Source organism: Anabrus simplex, chromosome 3 (genome assembly GCF_040414725.1).
Source record: "Anabrus simplex isolate iqAnaSimp1 chromosome 3, ASM4041472v1, whole genome shotgun sequence".
In the NCBI taxonomy this organism is placed as follows: domain Eukaryota; kingdom Metazoa; phylum Arthropoda; class Insecta; order Orthoptera; family Tettigoniidae; genus Anabrus; species Anabrus simplex.
Genome location: NC_090267.1, coordinates 262,625,382 through 262,644,341, shown reverse-complemented (window position 1 = coordinate 262,644,341; position 18,960 = coordinate 262,625,382). Strand labels below are relative to the sequence as shown.

Below are 18,960 nucleotides of genomic sequence, written 5' to 3'. Positions count from 1 at the left end.
GCAGTGATTGCCGCCGCAGATATTGTTCGAGACCATCGGTTTTAGTTTCGAGCTGCTCCCTGAGGTCTGATATTGTCTTGTCTCTGGCTTCGAGCGCTTCCCTCATCTCCTCGATTACTTTCGTATTAAAATCTATCGTAGCTTTAAGTTGGTCTATAACGGCCCTGGCTACCTGGTCTTGTATGATGTTTGCTAGCGTGGTGAGTGTTTCCTTGTCTCTCATAGCTTCCTGTAGGGCGCGCTTCACTGGGCTGTCCGTTGTTACTACCTTTCCTTTCCCTGGCATGGCTGTTTACAAGAAGGATTATGTTCTTAATTACTTGTGAGACACTTTGAACTGGCTGTTCGTAGCACGGTAGTTTTACTTATCACTTAGTTGAAAGTTCCACACGTAAATGCCGATCTTACACCTTCAAATCACTGATAAACCTGGAGACTGAAACACACGTTACTAAGCACTGGTCGCCTATGTATGTATGTATGTATGTATGTATGTATGTACGCCCATCACGACAAAATGGCTGAGCATAATTTAATAAAAATTGGTATGTTAAGTTGGGGAATAAGGCACTACAGTCTAGGATATAAATAATTATATTCACACGGGATAAAATGAAAGTTTAGGGAACGACGTAACATATAATTCTCAAATATCTACTTTATTAGTGGTCCTATGGATAAATTTTACCGTATCGGTTATGATAACAGAGATATTCATGAATGTAGGCTTTTGTTGCCTAGAAATGACTCGTGCTAGCCTAAGCTTGGAGACACGCCAAAACTTAGTCAGATGCTACGTATTTTCAGTGTTTCTCTACGGTGCTGAAACATGGAATCTGAAAAGTAACACCATTAGGAGAATCAATGCTTTCGAGTTGTGAGTTTTCCGAAGGATGTTACGGATCTCGTTGACTAACTACGTCTCCAATGCTTTCATACTCAGGCGCATGAGGAGGGAACGAATGCTTGTGTGTACAATGAAGAAAAGAAAGACAGCCTACCTTGGACATATTCTGAGGAATGGTAAGTACAACCTGCTAAAATTGATCATACAGAGTAAAACTGATTGTTCTTCGCTGAGGAACTTGCGGGACTAGACAGAACTAGATTCGAGTAGACTGATGAGAGCAGACGAACATCGAACACTCATGCACAGAAATGATGTGCCGATGTAAACAAAGCTTGGGGTTCCTCCCCTCCACCCCACCTCCTCGCTTAACGCATTCCTGCAGGTAGACAGCCCGCTACAAGACTCTTGTGATTGAAATGGGCACAGCGGTGGATGTATAACAATACACAGACTGTACATTCAACACCACCTGTTCACTCCCTTTCCCTCCTTTACGGTACTGGATTGGCCTTCAACGCTACCCCTTCATTCCCTCCCCTGCTTTTCAGTACTGGAGTGGGGAAATGTTGATTGTTTATTTCGGGGCGCCATTTCTGTGCATGCGTGTACAGACTTCGCTGTGGTTGTGGCCAACCTCCAATAATGGAGAAGACACTACAAGAAGAAGAAGTTGCTTAGTCCATATCAACGCTGAGTCACGAGAAAAAGGGCTGAACAGAATGTAATGAAAATCTGTACGTCAGAAAATAGGGCACTACAGTACAGTCTAGGCTATAAATTTTATTCACACTGTGCGAAATGGTAGTTAAGGAGAAGGCCTAAAATTTAATTCTCAAAGATCTATGTTATTAGTGGTCCTAACGATAAGTACCACGTAACACAAGTTATAGAGAATACAATTTCCGATCATGCTTGTCTTATACAATTTCATCGTACCGGCTACAGTAGAGATGTTCATGAATTTAGGTTTTCGTTGCTTAGTCCGTATTATCGCCCAGCATCGCTAACATGAAAATGAAAAAATGAAAATCCACACCTGTTTACAGTGATTCGACTGGGTAAGGAATGGAATGAATGAAGCTCCCATCTGGCGGCGAGGATAGGAATTGTGCCGGCTGCCGAAGCCTGTCGCACTCCTCTGGGGCAATGTTTAATGAATGACAAATGAAATGATATTGGATAGTGTTGCTGGAATGAATTATGGCAGGGAAAACCGGAGTACCTGGAGAAAAACCTGTCCCGCCTCCGCTTTGTCCAGTGCAAATCTCACATGGAGTGACCGAGATTTGAACCACGGAACCCAGCGGTGAGAGGCCGGCGCGCTGCCGCCTGAGCCACGAAGGCTCCGCTAACATGGAAATGTTATTCAATATTGTTAATTGGCGATGACAGTGTTTTGGTCGTGCTTGTCTTAAGGTGAAAACTGCATGGTCATCAGCCCATATCGACAAGGACAATTCTGAAAATGACAGTCAAAATGAGGCGAGCTCGTGAAGGAACGATCGCTTGATGAATAAAACAAGAGGGAGCTCTTAAAGGAGGAAGCTAGGCTGCCTTTCCATTGGATGCCCTAACATCACAGAGTCGGAAGACAACTAAATGTGAAGGCCCACAATATCGAAATCCCATTAAACAGGTCCATAAAATAATTATATTGACTACGGTATTGTTTGTTGTGATTTCTTCTGCTGACACTCATCTCCGACAGACGGTATTATTCCTGAGTGCCGTGTAGGCTAAGGGAGTTTATCCGAATAAAACAGTCTGCCGGAACATTGGCGGGAAGTAGCTGAGGAGTCGGATAAATTTGTTCATTTTTAGCATGTCATTTCTCTGGTTCATACATGTTCTGATAACTACTGATACGTGACACACCGGTTCATCATAGTATTCCAGCTATTCGAACACTGGTATGAGGTGCTGCTGGGAACGGGGAGCATTCACTCTTAACGGAAAACGGCAGAGCAGAGTTCACCGCTGCCATTGCAGCTTTGGAACTTGGCATTGTTTGAACACCAGCCTAGTAATGTTTGTGAACAGTGATACACTTGTTTTTCATTTGATCTAGAATTCCATATGATATAATTGCTTTTAACTGAGAGATTTCAGTCAGTTAAAATTGTAATGATCTATATCGAGTTCAGTTTAATATTTGTCTGTGTCTGTCACAGCGACACGGGAAAATGGACGGGTAGCTTTTAAAGAAACTCGGTATTTCAGTTTAGAATAAGATCGAGTAGGATCTTAGCAATGAGTTATTTTTAAAAATATCAGCAGGATGGGGTGCTTCAAAAGGGGACTAAAGCATAAAACTCCTACGGCTCATTTAACTCGAAAATAGCTTAAGGCTAATTGTAGATCTATACTTTTTTTTCCGATACAGTGAAAAAAATATTCTGGTTGATTTCCGACCAAAGAGTAGCGTTACAAAAATGTTGCAAAGTTTGGATTGAGAAGACTTGGGAGAAAGGATACGAGCTGCTCGACTAAGTGGTATGTTCTGAGCTGTCAGGGGAGACATGGCGTGGAATGACATCAGTAGACGAATAAGTTTGAGTGGTGTCTTTAAAAGTAGGAAATATCACAATACGAATATAAAGTTCGAATTCAAGAGGACGAATTGGGGGCAAATATTCGTTTATAGGAAGGGGAGCTAGAGATTAGAATAACTTACCAAGAGGGATGTTCAATAAATTTCGAATTCTTTGCAATGATTTAAGAAAAGGCTAGAAAAAGAACAGATAGGGAATCTGCCACCTGGGCGACTGCCCTAAGTGCAGATCAGTAGTGATTGATTGATTGATTGATTGATTGATTGATTGATTGATTGATTGATTGATTGATTGATTGATTGATTGATTGATTGATTGATTGATTGATTGATTGATTGATTGATTGATTGATTGATTGAATATCAGTGGTAGTAGTATGAAAGTTTAAGTCCATGAGTCGGTAACTAACTCGAGTAAAGAATGTTGGTGCCGGCAACGTTTTAAAGGCTTCGTGCTTTTTAAATATTAACCCGATATCCGATATACCGAGCAAGTGACTGTGCGGCTTGAGTCACGTAGCTACCAGCTTGCATTTGGGAGATAGTGAGTTCGAACCCCACTGTGTGCAACCGTGCACACTGTCTTATGATTGGCGGTCATCCGAAATTAACGATACGCGATGTTACCTAGCAACCATTGGTGGATGGCCATGACCGAGGGACATATAAGGCATACTAGCTGTTACCCACGGCTTCGCTCGCGAGGATTTCGTAAGTTGATAAAAATTTATTGTTCGTCGGTACAGCGCTAAGACATTATCTGAAAATCGCTAAAGTATAAAAACTAGCCGGAAAATTGCATTTCATTTATCCCAGAACCTCTTTGTAAACCACGTTTGTGGCATTGCCTTTTGGGGCTAAGATGACCAGGCTACTGGCAGAGCTAAATCTGGAACATGCGACATGGAACTCTACATGTGAGAATCAGTCCTCTTTTAAATCGGAAAAAATGAAAGGGTTTCTTTATTTCCAAAGGAGATTCCAAACACCATTTTTTACGTCTGTAACATCTTAGTTTTTGAGATATAAGTATCCTCATAAAGAGAATTCAACTCCTTCCTCACATATTCTCGATCTCCAGCTTAAGTTGATTTTCCGAAAACAAAAAGTACGTATTTCTTTATTTTTAAAGCAGATTACAAATACCAATTTTCACGTCTGTAACATGTTAAGTTTATGAGATATACTGTAGATATACTCATTTTAAAAACTGTCCCACTCCTTCGCTGATGGTCAGCGTTGAGGTCTTCGGTTCACAGGGTTCCGGGTTCGATTCCGGGCTGGGTCGGGGAATTACATCGCGTGTGATTAATTCTTCTGGCTCGGAGACAGGTTGTTTGTGTTTGTCGCAACACTCTAATCTTAATATTCACTCAACACACCACTTTACCAATCACAACAGGAACAACGCAATAGTAATTACATCCCTACATATAGGGTTGGCGTCAGGAAGGCCATACAGCCGTAAAACAGGCTCAAATCCAGTAGTAGTAGTAGTAGTAGTAGTAGTAGTAGTAGTAGTAGTAGTAGTAGTAGTTGTTGTTGTTGTTGTTGTTGTTTTCCGACAAAGTTCGCACCCACGACCCCACAGGTGTGGGAAAAGCGGTAGAAGAAGAAGATACTCATTTTAAAAATTCACCCCTTTTTTCATTATTTCACCCCCTTAAGTGGAATTTCATAAAAAAAAGTGTGTTAATTTATATTTAAAGGAGATCCCAAGTCCCAATTTTAACGTCTGTAACATCTTCAGTTTCTGAGATATATGTATCCTCATATAAATAATTCAAATCCCTCACTTTTCACTTATCATTTCGGTTTCCCGTGGTTTCCCATTTTCAACATGGCAAATGCTGGGGCTGTACCTTAATTAAGGCCACGGACACTTGTATTTAGAATCTCCTTTAAAATAAAATAAAACACATTTTTGTTTCCAGAAAATCCTAAATAAGATTCTAAATACCAGTTTTCATGTCTGTAACATGTTAGGTTTTTAATATATTGTAGAAAATCTCGCTGCTGTAGAATCCTGGAGCTGACGTTGCCATGGTTACGGCCGTTCGTTTCTTTATCCGATTCCTAGAGCAGGGGTAGTGTGGCTCCAATATCTCCATAACGGTTGGTTTTAGGGCCTTAAAACATGGTTTTCGAGCCCATAGGGCTTACCGAGTTTTGTTCTTTGCGTCAAGGGGCTTAAAATGAGCTTTGCCTCGTCCTTGTACGACAAATGCGATTTCGCCTATATTAGCCTACTATTTTTATATCTCCCCCCGTGCCCGCACTTCGAATTGTTTTGAAAACAAAATACAGCCCATGTTACTCACTGGCAATGTACCTTTCTATAAGTGAAGTAATTTTTAATATAGGTTCAATAGTTTTTGAGTCTATCCTTTACAAACAAATATACAAAATTTTCCTCTTTATAATATTAGTATAGATTAAAGCTCATTGACAGCACTTTTTCTTGGAAAGAATCGCCTGTTTCAAATTGATATCACATTTAATACAAATTTCGCATTTTTAGACAATTACGCATTTTATGGCATTTTCAAAACACATTAAGCGTGGTCCACAGGTCATGAAAAATAAAAATACGAAAGTACACGGCTTTATAAGAATTTCGCGTAATATCGCTATTGAGAAAACTCACCATCCCTAACTATATTATATGAGAAATACTTATTCTTATAGCTTTCAGCAGGTCCTGTTAAACCCCAAGTGATTTCATGAGCGCCGTAATAATCAACAAAACTAGATTTCAGAATAGATCAAATGAAATATTATTTTTACGTAAATAATACCACACAGGTTATTCTTGTTTACATTATTCTTAGCTTATCAGCATATCACTAGTTCTATGAACCTCACGCCTATAGGTGTGATCTAACATATTCTGTAAATCACTAGCGACTCACCACGGCTTCACCTGTGTACTATTTGCTTTGCTGGGCCATTTATATTTATTTCCATCTTCTCTAAAATAAAATTCTAAATTCCAGACTCAATTGTAGTAGAAGAGCAGGCACTTTCACATCCGGCTCCATGGCTAAATGGTTAGCGTGCTGACCTTTGGTGATAGAGGTCCCGGGTTCGATTCCCGGCAGGGGTGGGAATTTTAACCATCATTGGTTAATTTCGCTGGCACGGGGGTCTGAGTGTATGTGTTGTCGTCTTCATCATAATTTGATCCTTATCATGATGCGCACATCGCCTACGGGCGTTAAATCAAAAGACCTGCACCTGGCGAGCCCGACATGTCCTCGGACACTCCCGGCACTAAAAGCTATTTCATTTCAGGCACGTTCACATCAGCAGTCAAGATATATTCCATTAATATTATCGTGACTTAAGACAATTACGTCAACAACGTAATGTCTGAATCGTTGGCTGAATTGTCAGCGTACTGGCCTTCGGTTCAGAGGGTCCCGGGTTCGATTCCCGGGCGGATTTTAACCTTCATTGGTTAATTCCAATGGCTCGGGGGCTGGGTGTTTGTGCTGTCCCCAACATCCCTGCAACTCACACACCACACATAACACTATCCTCCACCACAATAACACGCAGTTACCTACACATGGCAGATGCCTCCCACCCTCATCGGAGGGTCTGTCTTACAAGGGCTGCACCCAGCTGGAAATGGCCACACGAAATTAATTAACAACGTAATGAGACAATAGTCTTTCAAAAGTCCGGTTCCTTGGCTGAATAGTCCGCGTACAGACAATCTATACAGAGCGATCCGGGTTCGATTTACTGGCCAGACCGGGAATTTTAACTTTGTCCGGTTAATTCCTCTAACTTAACCTTGGGGCTGGGTGTTTGTGTTCATCTTAATACTCATTTTCATTTACATATAACAAATCACACTACAAACCACCAAAGAAACACGCGATAGTGAATAACATCCCTCGAAACAGGGAAGGGCACCCGGCCGTTAAACTAGGCTAAATCCATCCAAAGTTCCGACCCCAGGTAATTAAGCATAGGCCAGAAAGATGAAGAAGAGTATCGTAAAACGATCTCAGGTCACATGTTTGCTGTCTGAAATTAACGAGGGAATATCTCAGGCAATATCCAAACGTTAAACAAATGAAATAGGGGCCCTGCGCATGTTGGTGGACATATCAAGACGCAGGATTGCCATTCGTTAGCATTCTTACGTTTTACAATCAGAGCCATCTATAAAACGATTAAGATATTAACATCATTTTTTCACCCTCATAATGGTTAAATTTGGAATAATTCTCAAATGCATGATGGCTTAATTTTAAACAGAAGTTTGCTTGCCGAATATTGCGTAATCGAACGTAGTGACCCATGAAAAGAAAACCTTCAGAATTTCATTACAAAAAAAAAAAACCTTCCTTGCTCTTCGTCAACGACAAAATAAGGAACATCATGAAAATTTAAGTGGTTTCGGCTGGGCATTGATGAGTATGTCATTCATCTTAGCCTTTAATATTATCATAATAATCAGTGATGGGAAAGTACAAGGAAAAAGTAATTGGCCTGAACTGCAGTTACTTGCTTTATACAATTACAAATTACTTCTGCAACAAATAATCAGTAAACTTACGATTCTTTACAGAAAGCCCGACTTCAGGAAATTGCTGAACTTATGTTTTCGCATGAGGCCAGAACGATACCACAGTTCACAGAGAAAAATATATTTCAGCTTGTGCTTTTTTAAAAAAAAAACATAGAGACATTAAGTGGCTATCATCACTCTTCTGCTTCTTGCCCTTCTTCCCAATTTATTACGGTTGGCACTTGTGGTGGATTAGGTCCAGTTTTACAGCCGGGTGCCTTTCGTGGTGCCAACCATATGTGGAAAAAACACATAATTCAAAATTGCGTGTTTTATGATGGTTAGTAGCGCGGTGTGCTGTGATATGTGTAAATGAAGAGAAGTGTAACCGAGCAAGTTGGTCGTGCGGTTAGGGTCGCGCAGCTGTGAACTTGCTTCCTGGAGATAGTGGGTTCGGACCCCACTGTCGGCAGCCCTGAAAATGGCTTTCCGTAGTTTCCCATTTTCACACCAGGCAAATGCTGGGGCTGTACCTTAATTAAGGCCACGGCCGCTTCCTTCCAACTCCTAGGCCTTTCCTATCCCATCGTCGCCATAAGACCTATCTGTGTCGGTGCGACGTAAAGCCCCTAGCAAAAAAAAAAAAAAGCAAACGGATATCAAAACTAAGTGAAACTAAATATGATACTTACGTCCTTTCATTTTCAGATTGGTGATACAAAGCTGGAACAGGTAGATGATTTCAAGTATTTGAGATGTGTATTCTCCCAGGATGGTAATATAGTAAGTGAGATTGAATCAAGGTGCAGTAAAGCTAATGCAGTGAGCTCGCAGTTGCGATCAGCAGTATTCTGTAAGAAGGAAGTCAGCTTCCGAACGAAACTATCTTTACATCGGTCTGTTTTCAGACCAACTCCGCTTTACGGGAGCGAAAGATGGGTGGACTCAGGATATCTTATTCATAAGTTAGAAGTAACAGACATGGAAGTAGCGAGAATTATTGCTGGTACAAACCGGTGGGAACAATGGCAGGAGGAGATAAACGAGGAGATAAGGGCTAAGTTAGGAATTAACTCGATGGATAAAGCTGTACGCATAAACCAGCTTCAGTTGTGGGGTCTTGTGAGCCGAATAGAGGAAGGTCGGTTATCTAGGAGAATAATGGACTCTGCTATGGAGGGTAAGAGAAGTAGAGGGAGACCAAAACGACGATGGTTAGACTCAGTTTCTAACAATTTAAAGATAAGATGTATAGAACTGAATGAGGCCACAACACTAGTTGCAAATAGAGAATTGTGGCGACATTTAGTAAATTCATACAGGCTTGTAGACTGAACGCTGAATGACATAACGGTCTATAATGATGTATGTATGTATGTATGTATGTATGTATGTATGTATGTATGTATGTATGTATGTATGTATGTATGTATGTATGTATGTATGTATGTATGTATGTATGTATGTATGTACGTATGTATGTATGTATGTATGTATGTCCTTTCAAAATTAATTTTCCCATAATTTTTACATCGGTCTGTTTTCAGACCATCCTGGGAGAACACACATCTCAAATACTTGAAATGATCTACCTGTTCCAGCTTTGTATCACAATCTGACAATAATTTACTATTTACTTTAAACGATTACAACTTAATTTCAAGAAGTTACTGTAAATTCTTTCTTTCTTTCTTTCTTAATCTGCTTACCCTCCAGGGTTGGTTCTTCCCTCGGACTCAGCGAAGGATCTCACCTCTACGGCCTCAAGGGCAGTGTCCTGGAGCGTGAGATTTTGGGTCAGGTGATACAACTTTGAAGGAGGAACAGTATCTCGCCCAGGCGGCCTCACCTGCTGTGCTGAACAGGAGCCTTGTGGGGGGATGGGAAGATTGGAAGGGAAAGGAAGAGAAAAGGAAGCGTCCGTGGCCTTCAGTTAGGTTAGGTACCATCTTAGCATTTGCCTGGAGGAGAAGTGGGAAACCATGGAAAACCACTTCGAGGATGGCTGAGGTGGGAATCGATCCCCCCCTCTACTCAGTTGACCTACCGTGGCTGAGTGGACCCCGTTCCACCCTCGTACCACTCTTCAAATTTCGTGGCAGAGCCGGGAATCGAACCCAGACCTCCGGGGCTTGCAGCTAATTATACTAACCACTACACCATAGAGGCGGACAGTACTGTAAATTACGAGTAAAAATTACATTTTGTAAAAAGTAATCATTACACGTAAGATGTACTAACAAGTAATTTGATTTTACTCACTTTCGTCCTAACCCTGATGGTAACATATTTGCGGGACTACGACCCATCTAGAAGTTAAAATCTATTAGTTTATATAACTTTGGTCTTCTAAAAAGCAAAACATACATAATTACAAATATCTTAGTTAAAACATGCTCTGTATTGTAAAGTAATTCTGGTCACTTCTGAGTTATCATTGGCCTGCGCTGCTACCTGGATAGCCTGTCATTTCCTACGCAATCCTACGGTGTGTGCGTATCTCAGAATGTAGGACGTGTAAATTAAAAATAGACAAGCTTGAGGTAAAAAAATGAAACACTTCAAGAATTGTGGGGAAAAAAAGTATTAAATCCAGTAGTAGGTTTTTTATTCACTAAAACTAAGTAAAGATAATTCCTGCGGGCAAAACACGTCTCCATGATCCCAACTTCGAACATTGGCGCTGACAACAGCTGGTCTCAGACTGGACTTCTCAAACGATTTTCCTAACGCACTTGTGGCAAACTTCCAACACGGGAGTAAATATCGGGTACTGATCATAACACAGAGCTACGAGCTAGTAGACTGGTGCAAAGCCAGTTGAGATCCAAATATTAGTCTTCGAGCTTAAGCCATTCAGACGAAAGAAAATAATTTTAAAAAGTAGCCCTTCGAGATACAGAAATGCAAATAATCTCTAAATATATTAAATAAAGGTTATCGCATTCTTTCAAACAGGTTATACAAAATAATTCCAAAGAGACAATGGTAAAGGAAGAAGTTAGATGAGATAAAATTACTCCGACATTAGTGGTGCTGGTTTCAGTGACATCACATTTAAAATATTTCCTTTCTATACAACTTGCAGTTTTTATATTCGCATTTGATGTTTGGTGATAAATATATCGAGGAAGGTAAAGAGGGATCACTAGGTTTTTAAAACCACCATCTGTTTCAATATGTATGTCTCTTCAGAAGTCTTTATTTCTTAGACTACGTCTCTATTTAAACTATGACTAGAATGTTATCACGAATTATTATCAGAAATAAACGTCAAAAATCAGCGATGGCATTACTTACTCAAAATGTGATTGCACAGCGCTAGTGATGGTTTGTCGCAGTGGACAGAGGACAGCAAGGTGAGGAGCGGGCACCAATGGACACTGTACGATCATCACAAGAGTCATTCCTTACAGGCAAGACAAAATTGGTTTTAAAGAAAAATTTGTGAGTGCTACAAATGCAAAAACAATAGGACGGATTCAAATAGGGATGTATGATGATTGTTCAGGGATTAACAACGTTAGTGCCAAGGGAACTACTATGTCACCGTAAGGGCTGACCGACTGACTAACTGAGCAGTCATAGATTTAGCGCGCTACTGTACCTGGCGACAGAGCACCGGACGTAAACAAGCAGTAACTACTGACATGGCCGAGTATAATCGTATTTTAAATACGTAATACCACCAGTATATTGTCATTGATAACATTAGGCTACTAACGCCATATCAGTATTAGTAGTCAGAAGATTGTCATTGATAACATTACTAACATAATATCAACATTAGTGCAGTCAGTAAATTGTTAGCAAGCGAGTTGGACGTGTGGTTAGGGGCGCGCAGCTTTGAGCTTGTGTTCGGGAGATAGAGGGTTCGAACCCGACTGTCAGCAGCCCTGAAGATGGTTTCCCGTGGTTTCCCATTTTCACACCAGGCAAATGCTGGGACTGTACCTTAATTAAGGCCACGGCCGATACCTTCCCACTCCTAGCCCCTTCCTATCCCATCGTCGCCATAAGACCTATCTGTGTCGGTATTAGTGCAGTCAGTACAATGTCACTGTTAACATTAATAAAAGTATTTTGCTTTTCGCTAGTGGCTTTACGTCGCACCAACACAGTTAGGTCTTATGGCGACGATGGGATAGGAAAGGCCTAGTAGTTGGAAGGAAGCGGCTGTGGCCTTAATTAAGGTACAGCCCCAGCATTTTTCTGGTGTGAAAATGGGAAACCACGGAAAAGCATCTTCAGGGTTGCCGAATATAAGTATTAACAGAATCAGTACATTGTTTACTGGTAACATTACTCACACAACATCTGTATTACTACAGTCAGTGCATTGTCACTGTTAACATTAATAACACAATATCGGTATTTGTACGGTCAGTACATTGCCACTGTAAACATTAACAAAACATATCGGGATTAGTACTGTCAGTTCATTGTCACTGATAACATCAACCACACAATATCAGTACAGTACAGGAAGCACATCGTCATTGATATCGCAATATTAGTATTAGTGCACCATTAATTCAACTGTCCGTGATGAAAGTATTAAAACTATACCAGTGGCACTACACTTAGCATTTCAACCAATGTCAATATTATCATATTTGCTATTCCATCGAGAACCGAAACATTCTTATTGATGACAGAATAATGTGTTCACTACAGTTAAGTAATAGACTTTTATCAGTGATTTTACCATCAAAAGGTCGTTTATACCATGTGTTCAGGAGCATTAATTGCTGGGAACTGTATTATATTACCTGAACGTTATCAGTGACAGTAGAATCGAAAGGCCTTCACTTCGTGCATGTGCCAGCACATTGTCAGTGATGTCACGATCAAAACATGTGTAGTGCATTTCGTACTCACCCAGGTGGCCCATCAGCTGTTCCAGATCGGTGTCCACGTCCATGGTAGCTGTAAAGTCTGTCGCGAACTGCACTTGCTCGCTGGCTGGCCGGCCGCCTCCAGCTTGCTGCCATCGCACATGCGCAGTGCACGTTTGGACTCACTTCACCTGGTCTACCTTGCGATGTAATCGATTTAGTCTGTGAATGAACCATTCATGATCGTGGATGAGTACGGGGGATGAAGAACCAGTTGTTAACACCCCTTTTCCTCTGTGCAATATTGACCCCATGCGGTCGCGCCAGGCGGTGCTGGCCTGTGACATTCTGGATTGTCGCACCGTCAGATAATAGGGTATAAGGGTAGAAATCTATTATTGATCAGAGGGGAAAGATAATCTTTGCTTTACTTTTCATATGGCGGTGTTCTAAGGACTCAGCCGTGCGTGAAAAGTAAACTATACTCGCATCGTCGTATTCCTCGAGATGATGCAAATTTTTCAGGCAGAGCGCCAATAAAGGTGAACTGCATGTATAGTCACAAACAAATCTGGTATTGTATGTTCTTCGCATTTAATATTTTATCAGACTTAATTTTAATTATTATCATACTGACCCGTAGCTACGAGCTTACATTCGGTAGGTAGTGGTTTCGAACTCCAATGTCGGCAGCCATGAAGGTGGTTTCTTGTGGTTTCCCACGCCCCAAAATACCGCAATGTGACAAATTGAGGAGAGAAATACTGACCCGCAATACAAGTATCACTTGGAACGTAAATGCAATAATAATAATGCTATTTACTTTACGTCCCACTATCTACTTTCACGGTTTTCGGAGACGCTGAGATGCCGGAATTTAGTCTCGCAGGAGTTCTTTTACGTGCCAGTAAATCTACCGACACAAGGCTGACGTATTTGAGCACCTTCAAATACCACCGGACTGAGCCAGGATCGAACCTGCCAAGTTGGGGGTCAGAAGGCCAGCGCCTCAACCGTCTGAGCCACTCAGCCCGGCGACAACGTAAATGCGTTGACATAGTTCATACAACAGTGAACTTTACATGACAGAACCTTTCTTGTCAGAGTTCTAAGCTGAAATATAGCGCTTTTGCTAAGCACAACGACGACATATCAAAATATAAGTCACCTCCCTTGAAGATACAAACTCTGTGAATACCGACAACAAACATTATACTTATATGATCAAACTGTTTCTGAGAAAAGTATACCCGCGAGGAACTTATACAGTACCATCCACTCATTTCTCTTTTGAGCAACTGTACCTTTTTATCCAAATACTAGCCCTACTACCAATCTTAAATCTCTGGCAGTAATAGGACTCGAACCTGGCCTCCAACGAAAGCAGCTAATTGTACTAACCGTTACACTGCGGAAGTGGACACCTGAAAAAGTCAAGATATACAAAATTCCTTCAGCCTATATTCATTTCTGGAAGGACATAGTGTTCACAGCACACTATATCTTCTAGTAAGAGCAGTAGAAGTTTGTTACTTTCGTTGATCTATCTCAGTTTCATCCTTAGCTTTGTTAATATGAAAGTGATTGAGGATTGAGCGATGGTCTCTGCTGTGTATGACGTGAACGTGGTAGGTGTGTGTATTTCAGTGGGATTGGCAGATTGGTACGTAGTAACACTTCTAAATAATGTTACGGGCCGCCTGACCGAGGAGGCAAAGGCGTTCACCCGGAAGGACATGAGTTCGATTCCCCGTCAGTAAATCGAAAGATTTAAGAAACGAAATTTCCGCTTCCGGAGGTGCACGTAGCCATGAGGTTCACTCAGCATACACCATAAATGAGTACCAGGTTGATTCCTGGGATATATGCGGCCAGGCGTAGACCTAACCACTCTATCCCACGAAGCGCCGAGGTTACGGATAGTGGAAGCCTTCACCTTCCACCCGTCCAAGGACCTTCATGGCCTGTACAGAGACGACTAAGAACATGATGTTATTGGTTTTACGTCTCCCTAAAAATCCGTTTTCCGATACTCCGAGGTGCCGGAATTTTGTACAGCAGGAGTTCTTTTACATGCCGGTAAACCTACCCACACGGCGCTGACGTACTTGCACACCTTCAAATACCACCGGACTTAGCCACTCGGCCTGGCAGGACGGAGTTGTTTGTGATTCACGCTCAGTTGGAGTACGGCAGTACAGACTCAGTAGTTGAGTAACTACGTCTTCCTAGTGTGTAGCCAAATGACATACCTCGCAATTTTATTAGCAGTTAGTGCTATAGAATGGGGCCTATATGGGGAGGGTGGTCCTCCCCCCATATCTACCGTCTAATGTGCTCATACCGAACAGCATACAGCAGGTGTCTTATAGCGTCGGAAGTGCTCTGGCGGTGGTAAATTCACCACCTACCTACGACTGCAACATGGAGGCGAGTTTTCCATCTGTTGTGCCGGAAAACAAGCGAGCATTACAAAACCTTCAGGTAACATCGATAAGAAACAAGCAGTTACACCAGACAATGCTATAGGTAATATTTTAGAACATACGTACTCTCACAGTGATTCAATGTCTAGCTCAGCTTCTAGTCATGGCGATAGCGTTTCTGACTTGAATGCTGTACCAGTTCTGCTTCCTCCTCAAAATCGCGGAGCACCGCCTCGGCTCAGTGCATATGATTATAAAAAAGCTAACCGGTAGGCCTATCACATTGAGTCTTCAGGGTCTTATTACATCCATGTGTAAGGGAAAGAAGGAAACATAGATAAACTACATCCGATGGCGTTTACTTTTTATTTTATTTTGCTAGTTGCTTTAGGTCGCACCGGCACACATAGGTCTTATGGCGACGATGGGACAGGAAAGGGCTAGGAGTGGGAAGGAAGCGGCCGTGGCCTTAATTAAGGTGTGAAAATGGTGTGAAAATGGGACACCACGGAAAACCATTTTCAGGGCTGCCGACAATGGGGTTCGAGCCTACTATCTCCCGAATACTGGATACTGGCCGCACTTAAGCGACTGCAGCTATCGAGCTCGGTCGATGGCGTTTACTAAAACGATTTGTCACGAGTGGCCATCTCAATGTCAAAATATCAAAGATATTTCTTCCATAGGGAAAAATTGTCTTAAAATGTAATTTCATTCAACACAAGCACCAAACTGGTTCGTTAGTTCCACTTTCTTTTCCTCACATCAATTAGAAGGTTACATTCCTTCTCACGTCATCACTCGACAGGGTGTCATTCGAGATGTGCATACAGAAATAGAGGAAGACGAACTATTACAAGTGATAGATTCTTCTGTGAAAATCAGACGAGTCCGTCGTATGTATAGGCGCACACTTAACGACAATGTTTCAACTGCTGTTCCAATACGGACTTGTGTGGTTACCTTTGACTCTCAGACTCTGACAGACAGTGTGTCAATATATGGAGCACGCTGTGAGGTTTCTCCATATGTGGCGCCATTACGTATTTGCTACCATTGCTTGTGCTTCAAACACATTAGTAAACACTGCCGCTCTCAGGGCTGCTGCAATAACTGTGGTGTGTCACATACTCCTAAACCCTGTTCACTGTCTCAGCCAAGGTCTACACAATGCCCTCAGTAAAGAGTGCCCCGAGTATAACAAACGATTAGAGATAAGCAAGGTTTCGACCAAATATAACATACCATTCAAGGAAGCTAAGGAAGCTGTTAAGAAAATATCATAATGCTGATGTGGTTCAGCCATTACCTCTCACACATGAGCAAGTTTTTCCTCCCTTATCAAGACAACAAAATCACAAAATTACCATTTATCAACGTCGGCGACCTCCTCCGGAGTTACCCTGAACATCTACCCCCACCCAGCGGTATTTTATCATCTCCATGAATTCAGAGGAGGGCCAGTAGGCTCAAACCCTTATCCGCCTCAGCCGCAATTAATAGAACCCCGTAGTGCAAGTTTCTTGCCTGGCAGCTCTTCTCAGCCACCACTTACCTCATTAGAATCCTTTATTACTGACATCCTTGACCCAGTTACTCAGCTTCTAGACGGTATTTTTCTATCAGATAGTGGTATCCCTTAGGAATCTGATTTTCGCGAAATTATAACACAAAACATTCATGGACGCTTTTAAATTAAAAATATTGCGGTGGAATAGCCAATCAGCTCATAAACATAGTCTTTAAAAAGAATTACATGATCGGCACATCAACTTGGCTGAGACTTGGTTTTGCACTGGTATACCAGTTATGTTTCCTGGATATCGTGCTCTGACAGAGATGATGGATATGGAGGCAGTGGTCTGTTAATATACAACAATATTCGTCACGGTACAATATCCTTACTTTTCCCACCGAGCTCGATAGCTGCAGTCGCTTAAGTGCGGCCAGTATCCAATATTCGGGAGATCGTGGGTTCGAACCCCACTTTCGGCAGCCCTGAAGATGGTTTTCCGTGGTTTCCCATTTTCACACAAGGCAAATGCTGGGGCTGTACCTTAATTAAGGCCACGGACGCTTCCTTCCCACTGCTAGCCCTTCCCTGTCTCATCGTCGCCATAAGACCTATCTGTGTCGGTGCGACGTAAAGCAACTTGCAAAAACAAAAAACAAAAACCTTGCTTTTCCCGGAATTCTTTCATTCCAAGTGGAAGCGGCTCGTATCTTCCTCCCCACGGTGTATTTACATTAATATATATTTATTGTCCATCACGTATTACAATTCAACCAGGATAATGAGACAGTTTGTTTAACCAACTGGAACCTCCATACATTGTATGTGGCGACCTTAACGCCCATAGTGTAGCTTGGGGATGTGCTTTCGCGGACCGTGCTGGAATATCCCTTGAAGATATGATGGATGACTACCATACTCAACGACGGGAGTCCTACCCTTAAATCTCGGCCTGGACATCGACCTTCGGCAGTAGCTATAACTATTTGTTCTCTAGCAATCAGTGCCAAGCTAACCGGGGAAGCACGATGATACTCCCTGGGATCTGATCATCTTCCTATCGAAATGCATTTACAAAATAGCTACGCTTTACATACAACCTTCTACCCCACCACAAAATGGAACACCAAACGAGCAAATTGGATTGCCTTCAGAGGGAGAATTAACTCCGAACTTCGTACTGCAACTCTTCCTACCGATCCACTTAAAAATACGACTGTTTAATATACATCATAAATGCTGCAGCTTAGGTTAGTATCCCAGTGAAACAGCCTTTCTGTTTGCCGAACTATACCCCTACGCCGTGGTGGGTCACAGAATGCTCCCGAATGATTGCAAGAAGAAAACTTGCTTTTATGCAATATCGACGTCTTTCTCCCTGGGAAGATTATCCTAGTTATCAACGTATCAACGCACAGGTCAAAATATTTTTAAAACAGAAAAAGCGGTCCAGTTGGCGAAGATACTGTGAAGAAATTAGCAGAGAAACCCCGCTTGCTGGAATCTGTATGAGGACCTTATAAACGGTAGGGAGTAGCTCCCGACGTTCTTCATTTCCGTCCGATTGCGTCAAGGCTCCACCGCAATTGCCCGGTTGGCTATTTTCACCCAAATGGGATCGCAACCATTTTCTGTTACGGCCTTTTACTTACACGGAACTCCAACTGACGTCAAAACATAACAACAACACTGCCCCTTGTAAAGACTACATCCAGTACTCGTTGTTACCCCATCTCCCTCGCTCAGCGTATGTTCTATTATTAGACATTTTAACAACATACGAACACGGGAAGAATTACCTTTGGGCTGGATTACTCAAATTGTCATCCCTATTCTGAAGCCTGGAAAGGACCCTAGTGACCCTTCATTTTATAGACCAATTGCTCTTACCTCGTGTGTGCTGAAGACTCTGGAAAGGATGGTGAAAATACGACTCGAGTGGTGGTTAGAACACCAGCAGCTGCTTCTCCAGTCGCAGTATGGATTCCGCCGTGGGAGAGGAACATTGGACCATCTCAGTATACTCACTTCTGCAATAGAACATGCTTTTGTGATTAATGGATACCTTACGGCTCTCTCACTGGATATCAGCTCAGCTTATGTTAACGTCGGTATTCCAGTTCTTTTCATTAAGCTTCAAACATTCCATATCCCTCAAGCTTTTATGTACAGCCATTGTTACAAGAACGATATATCTACATACGAGATGAACGTAGTCGTTTACATGGCCCTCGTCGCGTGTGTAAAGGTCTCCCAC

General features: G+C 42.0%; 1 protein-coding gene across 1 annotated transcript in view; it reads right to left on the bottom strand.

The window, feature by feature from the left end:
• Positions 1-12,861, bottom strand: part of LOC136866219 (organic cation transporter protein) — a 276,911-nt gene extending 264,050 nt beyond the window's left edge. The window contains exon 1 of the mRNA XM_067143001.2: positions 12,808-12,861. Within this exon, the coding sequence (XP_066999102.1) occupies positions 12,808-12,850 (43 nt within the window). The 5' untranslated portion in view covers positions 12,851-12,861. The remainder of the gene's footprint in view (positions 1-12,807) is intronic.
• Between the last annotated feature and the right edge of the window lie 6,099 nt (positions 12,862-18,960).